The sequence below is a fragment of the Pseudochaenichthys georgianus genome, unplaced genomic scaffold (genome assembly GCF_902827115.2).
Source record: "Pseudochaenichthys georgianus unplaced genomic scaffold, fPseGeo1.2 scaffold_477_arrow_ctg1, whole genome shotgun sequence".
In the NCBI taxonomy this organism is placed as follows: Eukaryota; Metazoa; Chordata; class Actinopteri; order Perciformes; family Channichthyidae; genus Pseudochaenichthys; species Pseudochaenichthys georgianus.
The window spans coordinates 120,741-131,757 of record NW_027263041.1 but is presented as its reverse complement, the minus strand read 5'-3'; the positions used below and the strand labels follow the sequence as shown (position 1 = coordinate 131,757).

Genomic DNA, 11,017 nt, shown 5'->3' with positions numbered 1-11,017 from the left:
CTCTACTTTAAAGAGTTCTCTCCTGCTGATGTCCAGGTGTATATCAGTATGTAGTGTCTCTACTCTACACACCACAGGGGAGGGAACACCCCCCAAAAGCGTAATTGGGCCGAGCTTTGTTCAGGACATCTTTGTTCCGTGCATTTATTCTCATCAAGCAGGTTGAGACGAGAAGGGAAGAGTAAAAGGAGTCACGTTAAAGGTTTTCAGGAGTGAACTTTAATGGGGTTTGGATCGTCTTTGTTGGAGGTCGAACATTTAATAACTTTACGAGACAAAAAGCACAACGAGATCCTACATTCTCTCAGCCAACTAAAACGCTCTACATTGCACACAGAGAAAGCCCCAGCAGCTCAGTGCAGCTCACATATTATATTTCTCATTTCAGTCGAGAAGCCGGTTTCATCTCCTCCTATCAAAGGGTTGTATTGTTCTAACGCTCTGATGGATGTTCCCCGGCTCAGGGCAGAGGTGCTCGCCAACAGATGGACGGAGAGACGGAGGTTCAGAGGTCCTAAAGGTTTCCCCCGTGACGAAGAAGAAGAAGGAGGAAGGAAGAAGAAGGAAGGAGGCAAAGTAGTGCGCTAACAGTCTGACCTCACAGCCACACTGTTAACAAAGAGGGGCATTCGGGGGCATTCGGGGGCATTCGGGGGCATTCGGGGTTACAGCCAACGTCACAGCGTGCTGGTTGTAGATGCAGCCAGTCTCTTTCCGATGTAGATCCTAAAAAAAGAAAGCAATAAATCATAATTTTCCCCAAACAGCAACATTAGCTTAGCATCTATAGCTAGCTTTAGCAGGCAAATGGTAAATGGACTGTACTTATATAGCACTTTATCCAGTCTTTAAAGGTCATGGCCATTTCCCCTGATCATAATTCCATCGTTGAGGTCGAATAGATTTATATCGTGCAATGTTCCAAACTCACATTGGTTTCTCAGCGTCTCTGTAAACTACGTGTATTCACTGAATTTCACTCTCTGCCTTTAACGGCGCGTTGTAGCTCCAGTAGCTCCAGCCCCCCCCCCCCCTCCCTGTGAGCCCAGTGTGCTCTGATTGGTCGGGACGTTGTGAGTCGCGCTGAGCTCCGTGGAGGTGTGATTTCCTTGTTTAGCGATACAGCCAAAGTCACCCTGAGCACACACAAAGTCACAGCCGAAGTAAAAACAATAAGTGTGGCTTGATGTTGAGGAAGAAACAGGTTGATAGACGCTGTGAGAATGGGTCTGCAGAGAGACTTTCGCCGCGATCCCAACTGTCTGTTATCAGCCTGCAGCCAGGGAGGAGAGATCAGCAGAGCTGCCTGCACTGAGTGTGTGAGGAAGTCCGTGGATTGGTTAATTTGGACCAATCAGCCTGGTCATAGCTCTGGGCGTGGCTACTGGGTATTCAGATGTCACAATGCCCAAGGTAACCCCCCCCCCCCTTATCACCTGAATCTCCTCCTAGAGCTCCATTGAGTTCTTTGTAACCAAATGTCTCTTATTTTCATCTAAAGTAACAGACAGAGAATCAGCACTTTGGAAACAGGGCTGAAACGGAGGGGATTATGGGTAATGCTGCAATGATCTGTTTGGTGTTTCAGCCAATCAGAGACAGGCTCTGGGGCAAAAAAGTATTTAGTCAGACACCAATTGTGCAAGTTCTCCCACTTCAACGATGAGAGACAGAACGGGGGGAAAGAATCCAGGAAATCACATTGCAGGATTTTTAATGAATGAATTGGTAAATTCCTCCGTAAAATAAGTATCTGGTCTCCTACAAACAAACAAGATGTCTGGCTCTCACAGACCTGTAACTTCTTCTTTAAGAGCCTCCTCTGTCCTCCACTTGTTAACTGTATTAATGGCACCTCTTTGAACTCGTTATCAGTATAAAAGACACCTGTCCACAACCTCAAACAGTCACACTCCAAACTCCACTATGGCCAAGACCAAAGAGCTGTCAAAGGACACCAGAAACACAATTGTAGACCTGCACCAGGCTGGGAAGACTGAACCTGCAATAGGTAAGCAGCTTGGTGTGAAGAAATCAACTGTGGGAGCAATTACTAGAAAATGGAAGACATGCAAGACCACTGATAATCTCCCTCGATCTGGGGCTCCACGCAAGACCTCCCCCCGTGGGGTCAAAATGATCACAAGAACGGTGAGCAAAGATCCCAGAACCACACGGGGGGACCTAGTCCATGACCTGCAGAGAGCTGGGACCAAAGTAACAAAGGCTGCCATCAGGAACACACTACGCCGCCAGGGACTCAAATCCTGCAGTGCCAGACGTGTCCCCCTGCTTAAGCCAGTACATGTCCAGGCCCGTCTGAAGTCTGCTAGAGAGCATTTAGATGATCCAGAAGAGGATTGGGAGAATGTCATATGGTCAGATGAAACCAAAATAGAACTTTTTGGTAAAATCTCAACTAGACGTGTTTGGAGGAGAAAGATTGCTGAGTTGCATCCAAAGAACACCTGCTGTGAAACATGGGGGTGGAAACATCATGCTTTGGGGCTGTGTTTCTGCAAAGGGACCAGGACGACTGATCCGTGTAAAGGAAAGAATGAATGGGGCCATGTATCGTGAGATTTTGAGTGACAACCTCCTTCCATCAGCAAGGGCATTGAAGATGGAACGTGGCTGGGTCTTTCAGCATGACAATGATCCCAAACACACCGCCCGGGCAACGAAGGAGTGGCTTCGTAAGAGGCATTTCAAGGTCCTGGAGTGGCCTAGCCAGTCTCCAGATCTCAACCCCAGAGAACATCTTTGGATGGAGTTGAAAGTCCGTGTTGCCCAGCGACAGCCCCAACACATCACTGCTCTAGAGGAGATCTGCATGGAGGAATGGGCCAACATACCAGCTGTGTGAAAACCTTGTGAAGACTTACAGAAAACGTTTGACCTCTGTCATTGCCAACAAAGGGTATATAACAAAGTATTGAGATGAACTTTTGTTATTGACCAAATACTTATTTTCCACCATCATTTGCAAATAAATTCTTTAAAAATCAAACAATGTGATTTTCTGGATTTTTTTTTTTCTTTTCTCATCCTGTCTCTCATAGTGGAGGTGTACCTAGGATGAACATTACAGGCCTCTCTCATCTTTTTAAGTGGGAGAACTTGCACAATTGGTGGCTGACTAAATACTTTTTTGCCCCACTGTATATGAGACCTGTGATATAGTGAGGAAAACCAGTATAATAGGGGACCTTTAATGTCAGAGAGTGCATGTCTCACCCGACTCCCAGTGTGAACAGGTGTGAAGTCAGCAGGGAGGAAATGAGGATGAGGAGGACGTCGTAGGAGAAGATTCCTCTCTTCATCGCCTCCGTCTTCCTCACGCTGAAGGAGCCCTGCTGCTTCGGGTGCTGAAACACAAACTCTCTGAAGAAACAACGAGGATAGAAGAGAAAGGATACACAGTTAATGAGAACACAGGGGACAGGACTGAGCACGGAGAGACCAGAGACCAGACCAGAGACCAGACCAGAGACCAGACCAGAGACCAGTCCAGAGACCAGACCAGAGACCAGTCCAGAGACCAGACCAGACCAGAGACCAGACCAGAGACCAGACCAGAGACCAGTCCAGAGACCAGACCAGAGACCAGACCAGAGAGACAGAACATGCATGAATCAAATGTTCTTACTGAAAGTCAAATGTCGTGACTTTAACACAGCTGCTCTTACTTTGGTGCCATATTTTCAGGTCGACTGGACCAGTCCCAAACCCAGTCAGTGTCTCCTCTCCGGTCAGCTTCCTCCTGCAGCATAAACACAGGGTCAGATGATGAAGAGAAACAGTGTGTTGGGGAAATCCTGAACGTCCTCTTCCAACATGAGAGTAGCATGATGACAGAGGTATCAACTGTAGCTGTGAACATGGCAGGATGTGTGATGACCTGAAGAGCATCAGGACTGCTTGAGGCAGATGATAGCTATGAGATTAACATGATGACTCAGCCTCTATGGAGAGAGACATCAAGCATGCTCATTTCTGACGTGGAGCTAATCTGAAGTAAACATTGATACTGCTTTCTGTTCCTCCATCTTGTGACTGTGTGACTCCCTCTCTTGGATATCAGCATGTGAAGGACGCTGTTTGAGATGTTGAGAAAAAATACAGAATTTTGAGATTTTGAGAAAAAAAGGCATAATTTTGAGAGAAGGTAAAAAAAAATGATTTTGAGAAAAAAGTCCGAATTTGAGAAAAATACATAATTTTGAGAGAAAGTTATAATTTTGAGGAAAAAGTCCCAAAAAATTGAATTTGAGAAAAAAAGACATAATTTTGAGAGAAATCAGAATTGAGATTTTGAGAAAAAAGACATAATTTGGAGAAAAATACATAATTTTGAGAAAAAGTAAAAAATACATAATGTTGAGAAAAAAGACATAATTTGGAGAAAAATACATAATTTTGAGGAAAAAGTAAAAAAAATTGAATTTGACAAAAAAGTCAGAATTTTGAGATTTTGAGAAAAACGACAGAATTTTGAGAAAAAAGACATAATTTTGAGAAAAATACATAATTTGGAGAAAAAATAAATGATTTTGAGAAAAAACACATAATTTGGAGAAAAATACATAATTTTGAGGAAAAAGTAAAAAAAATTGAATTTGACAAAGTCAGAATTTTGAGATTTTGAGAAAAAGACAGAATTTTGAGAAAAAACTCAGTGTTTTGTTCATGACAGGATGTATGATTACAGAGAAGAACCGGTAGTCCTCCATCTTGTGACCGTGTAACTCCCTCTCTTGGATATCAGCATGTGAAGGACGCTGTTCAGGAACTACTTGATGCTCTGTATGTGATGACTCCTTCCCTTCTGGAGAGGATCCCAGATACACGGATCCTGAGACTGAAGCTCAAGCCGGGGACCAGGGAGCGTTTTCTAATAGTGATTATTAACAGTTATTCTTGTCAGGAATGAGTACCTGTATGGTGATGCAGTCGCTGTCATGCTCACTGCTGGGTCTGGGGGAACCAGGGGGGGTCGGAGTCCCCTCCTGGGGGGGACTGAGGAAAATAAACAGACATTTGCAATGTGGGTTTCCCATCAAGACGTGCACACAAACACACAGAGAAAATCAACACGCATGGTGAAGAACAAGCTGAGCGCAGAGTCCTCTCAGTCATTACTGTGGAAATGAGTGTTACGCCTCGCCGTGCCGCTCGGCCCCCTGACAACACAACAACACAACAACACAACAACACAAACCAAGTGCAGCACTTACCTGTCTCGACTCCTCTCACCCTCCAGCTGCGCCTCCAGCAGGATCCTCTCCAGCTCCCCCTGCAGGGAGGAGGAGAGACTGTCCTGACCTGTGAGACTGACGGCTGCCATCAGATCCTCCAGCTCCACCCAGGAGCCTAGGGGGGGGGGGGGGGGGACATACAGTGAGAAGGAAACAACATGTAGTGAGAAGGAAACGACATACAGTGAGAAGGAAACAACATGTAGTGAGAAGGAAACGACATACAGTGAGAAGGAAACGACATACAGTAAGGAAGGAAACAACATACAGTGAGAAGGACACAACATACAGTGAGAAAGAAACAACATGCAGTGAGAAGGAAACAACATACAGTGAGAAGGAAATGACATGCAGTGAGAAGGAAACAACATACAGTGAGAAGGAAACGACATGCAGTGAGAAGGAAACAACATACAGTGAGAAGGAAACGACATACAGTGAGAAGGAAACAACATGTAGTGAGAAGGAAACAACGTGCAGTGAGAAGGAAACAACATACAGTGAGAAGGAAACAACATACAGTGAGAAGGAAACAACGTACAGTGAGAAGGAAACAACGTACAGTGAGAAGGAAACAACGTACAGTGAGAAGGAAACAACATACAGTGAGAAGGAAACAACATACAGTGAGAAGGAAACAACGTACAGTGAGAAGGAAACGACATACAGTGAGAAGGAAACAACATACAGTGGGAAGGACACAACGTACAGTGAGAAGGAAACAGCATACAGTGAGAAGGAAACAGCATACAGTGAGTGAGAAGGAAACAACATACATCGAGTGAGAAGGAAACAACATACAGTGAGTGAGAAGGAAACAACATACAGTGAGAAGGAAACAACATACAGTGAGTGAGAAGGAAACAACATACAGTGAGAAGGAAACAACATGCAGTGAGAAGGAAACAACATACAGTGAGTGAGAAGGAAACAACATACAGTGAGAAGGAAACAACGTACAGTGAGTGAGAAGGAAACAACATACATCGAGTGAGAAGGACACAACATGCAGTGAGAAGGAAACAACATACATCGAGTGAGAAGGAAACAACATACAGTGAGAAGGAAACAACATGCAGTGAGAAGGAAACAACGTACAGTGAGAAGGAAACAACATGCAGTGAGAAGGAAACAACGTACAGTGAGAAGGAAACAACATGCAGTGAGAAGGAAACAACATACAGTGAGAAGGAAACGACATACAGTGAGAAGGAAACAACATGCAGTGAGAAGGAAACAACATACAGTGAGAAGGAAACGACAAGAGGGAACAGCAAACAGTGAGAAGTGAGGTGTGTGTGTGTGTGTGTGTGTGTGTGTGTGTGTGTGTGTGTGTGTGTGTGTGTGTGTGTGTGTGTGTGTGTGTGTGTGTGTGTGTGTGTGTGTGTGTGTGTGTGTGTGTGTGTGTGTGTGTGTGTGTGTGTGTGTGTGTGTGTGTGTACTGGAAGTAGACAGTAAGTGTGTTATTGTGCGCTGACATATGAACATGATGAATCGTCAGCAGCAGGACGATGTCCTCCCGTGACGTTGGACGACCAGCGAGGCGCGAACACGAACACACGATATCAAATCCATAAAAGATGTATTTCGACACAAACTAGAGCCGTGTCTCTCAATGAGTCACGTAAACACACTGTTTATGAATGAGTGGACACCCGGTGCATTGGGTGCATGAGCAGGAGGATATTCCCTCGTGCACGCTCATGTGTTAGCGTGCACGCTCGCAGCCCAATAGTAGGGCAGGGCGACAGCATGCATGCTTACATAAGCTCTTATTTCTGTTAGCGATTAGCCTCCCTCTTGTGTCCCTCTGTGTCTCTCTGTGTCCCTCTGTGTCCCTATGTGTCCCTCTGTGTCCCTCTTGTGTCCCTCTGTGTCTCTGTGTCTCTCTGTGTCCCTCTGTGTCCCTCTGTGTCCCTCTTGTGTCCCTCTGTGTCTCTCTGTGTCTCTCTGTGTCCCTCTGTGTCCCTCTTGTGTCCCTCTGTGTCCCTCTTGTGTCCTCTTGTGTCCCTCTTGTGTCCTCTTGTGTCCCTCTTGTGTCCCTATGTGTCCCTCTGTGTCCCTCTTGTGTCCCTTTGTGTCCCTCTTGTGTCCCTCTATGACCCTCTTGTGTCCCTCTTGTGTCCCTATGTGTCCCTCTTGTGTACATCTGTGTCCCTCTTGTGTCCCTCTGTGACCCTCTTGTGTCCCTCTGTGTCCCTCTGTGTCCCTCTTTGTCCCTCTTGTGTCCCTATGTGTCCCTCTGTGACCCTCTTGTGTCCCTATGTGTCCCTCTTGTGTCCCTCTGTGACCCTCTTGTGTCCCTCTTGTGTCCCTATTGTGTCCCTATGTGTCCCTATGTGTCCCTTTGTGTCCCTATTGTGTCCCTCTTGTGTCCCTCTTGTGTCCATATGTGTCCCTCTTGCGTCCCTATGTGTCCCTCTTGTGTCCCTATGTGTCCCTCTTGTGTCCCTCGTGTGTCCTCTTGTGTCCCTATGTGTCCCTCATGTGTCCCTCTTGTGTCCCTATGTGTCCATATGTGTCCCTCTTGTGTCCCTCTTGTGTCCCTCGTGTGTCCCTCTTGTGTCCCTCTGTGTCCCTCGTTGTCCCTCTTGTGTCCCTCTGTGTCCCTCTGTGACCCTCTTGTGTCCCTCTTGTGTCCCTATGTGACCCTCTTGTGTCCCTCTTGTGTCCCTCTGTGTCCCTTTGTGTCCCTATTGTGTCCCTATGTGTCCCTCTTGTGTCCCTCTATGACCCTCTTGTGTCCCTCTTGTGCCATTCTTGTGTCCCTCTTGTGTCCCTATGTGTCCCTCTTGTGTCCCTATGTGTCCCTCGGTGTCCCTCTTGTGTCCATCTTGTGTCCCTCTTGTGTCAATCGTGTGTCCCTCTGTGTCCCTCTTGTGTCCCTCTTGTGTCCCTCTTGGGCCCCTCTTGTGTCCCTCTTGGGCCCCTCTTGTGTCCATCTTGTGTCCATATGTGTCCCTATGTGTCCCTCTGTGTCCCCCTTGTGTCCCTCTTGTGTCCCTTATGTGTCCCTCTGTGTCCCTCTTGTGTCCCTCTTGTGTCCCTCTGTGTCCCTCGTGTCCCTCTTGTGTCCCTCTGCGACCCGGGCAGCGAGCACTAAATATCAGCACCTCTCAGTGAACTTGCTTTGCACCGGATGTGTTTAATCCTCACATCCTCACAGGGGTTTGACACCCACACAGCGGGGGAGACGGAGGGGTGAGGGCGATCCCGAGACATGTCTTTAGCGGAGGACATAACCACGCCTTGTTTCCTGACGTGTCTGTCTCATGGATGTCTGCACGCTAAACCAGAGTTAGCGGTGCAATCCTGAACACACTCATCGGCGCCAAATCAGAATGAGGATGCTCAGAAGACTCAGTGACTTCCTGTATATTTTGCGATGGTATAAATGTCTGCTTTGAGCTTGTGCTGTCTATATTTAGGGAAGGGGACGGGTTGAGGTCTTGTTTAAAGGAAAGGAAGTGTGTTGACATTGTTTAGGAAGAACATTAAAGGTGGGGTAGGTAAGTTTGAGAAACCGGCTCGAGATCGCTAGAATTTGAAAATACACAACCGGAGAAAATCTGCCACTTCCTCACAGAGCCCCTCCCCCAACACACACGAATGCGCACATGACCAATGAGGGCACGAGATAAGTGTGTGCCCCGATGGAAGGCTGACAGGCAGGTAGGCCATCATACTTGTTACAGCATCACGGCTTCTACAGATGACGTTTTTTTATGGATTTGTTGTCAAAGTACTTCAGATACTCATTTGCTATCGGGATGTTAAGAGCATTCCATGGAATATAACAACAAGTGTATCTCGAGCCGGTTTCTGAAACTTACCTACCCCACCTTTAAAGGGTTTTTGTTTTTTTTTGTTCTTAAGATTTACGTTTCATTTCACCGTTTTCTTGCAAGACATCCTGTACAGTAATTTGCTGGACACCAAACGAGTCTTCAGCGAACACTGGCTTATACATGTATTCTCCAATGTGAGGTAGGTAATCGCATTTTAATCGCAATTACGATTTTGGCTTCCAACGATTATGAAAAAAATATAATGAGTTTTTTTTTTTTATTGGTTTTTCAGTTGAAACTTAAAGTTCAGGGTAATCAACTGTTAAAAACATACTGTTCAACATAAAAAAGTAAACGGATAATCGTTTTTAATAATCGTGATTTCAATTATTGACCCAAATAACCGAGATTATGATTTTGCCCAATCGAGCAGCCCTAATGTAAGGACTGTGTTCTTGCTGTTGCATTGTTTTGGACATTTAAATGTATATTTAATTTCACCTTTGTTCTCGCAAAATGCGTCTTCTGTGTGTGTGCCGTGAACTACAAAGCTGCACTGTGCATGTTGTATGGAGAGGACAACAATCTATGCATCTATTTCTATGGATATCTGCTTATAAAATAAACATATGAACACATCCAATGACATGTAGGCCAAATAAATCAGCGTGTTGCAAATGAACCGATATTGGTGTGTTAGTCTAAAACTAGAGGCCCCCCCCCCCATAATGTGCATACAGTCCCTTACTCCCCTGCGTCCCATAACACTGTTCCACATGTTGTTTTTACCCAGCATCCTTTGTGCCAGGCATGTGCAGCACAGTGGAGCTATAAGCGTCAGGACATCTCCTCATTTTAATTGGCTTACAGAGAAACAAGCAGGTGAGTCAGGGAATCCGTTTACACAACGAGAGGGTGGCAACAACACACACCCCACTGTGCCTCCTCACACACCTGCTCGCACACTCCCAGATCTGCACGACGATGTCAGTTATTCACCTGCTATGTGTTTATAGATGTGTGCACACGGTACGATCTGTATCTGCTAACATGTTACGTCATGACTGTAAAGGAAACGTCATTATATAAGAGCTAAACAAAGTGCGGTTCTATAGGCTCCATCACTCACCGTAGAGTCCGTCCTCTGGTGACTGGGAGCCGGCCTGAGACATGCTGCGGGGCCGGGGCGAGGTGCAGGGAGCCCGGGGAGAGAAGCTGACTCTGACCGAGGAAGAGGAGGAGGAAGAGGAGCGACGGTTTCTGACTTCTCTCTCAAGTCTTTGTGTTTGTTGTTGTCTAAAAAAGTCACCGACTCTGCGCTAATCCCCCCCCCCCCTCCCATCCTCCCTCCTCCCCCCCACGTGTCAGAGGGAGGAGGTAAACAAACCAACATCAGCAGGTAAACAACGAAGAGACCACACACCATCTTAAACACTTGTTTCAGTCAAAAAGTAAATATGAATTTCTGATTTTCTAACAGAGATCCATATCTGTGTAAGAAACTCGCTTCCTGTTTCCTCATGTCAAACCGGACTACATTGTAAATGTTTTTAATGTTGGTTAAACTTATTTCATATAATCGCCAAAAAAAGAACATAATGGTCACAGCTTGAGTTGTGTCCCTCCCCCCTTCTTTCCCCACGTGTCAGTTAGGAGTGTTAGGAGGCGTGTGGTGCAGTAGATAGTGCGTTGGTGTTCGGATCAGGTTCAAACCCCACTGCTGTCAGCATGTCGTTGTGTCCCTGAGACTCTTCACCCCAAATGGCTCCTGTGGGGATTGCCCAGTATTTAAGTCGCTTTGGATAAAAGCGTCTAACAGGTGACATGTGATGTAACGCCAGAGGGAGGAGGTAAACAACCAACATCAGCGGGTAAACAGACAACAAAGAGAGGGAGGCAAGTGTGCCCTAAACACATGTTTTAGTCAACACGAAATATCCATAATATGATGTAACATATTAATACATATTA

The 11,017-nt window shown here is 46.0% G+C and overlaps 1 protein-coding gene across 1 annotated transcript; it reads right to left on the bottom strand.

Moving 5' to 3' along the window:
- Window positions 1–213: 213 nt before the first annotated feature.
- LOC117442801 (BCL2/adenovirus E1B 19 kDa protein-interacting protein 3) lies at window positions 214–10,346 on the bottom strand. Its single transcript, XM_034078765.2, has 6 exons — window positions 10,176–10,346; window positions 5,238–5,373; window positions 4,938–5,019; window positions 3,690–3,763; window positions 3,238–3,384; window positions 214–726 (listed from the first exon to the last, which is right to left on the bottom strand). Exons 1-6 carry the CDS (start codon window positions 10,216–10,218, stop codon window positions 678–680), a joined length of 531 nt encoding a protein of 176 aa, XP_033934656.1. The 5' UTR covers window positions 10,219–10,346; the 3' UTR covers window positions 214–677.
- Window positions 10,347–11,017: the final 671 nt, after the last annotated feature.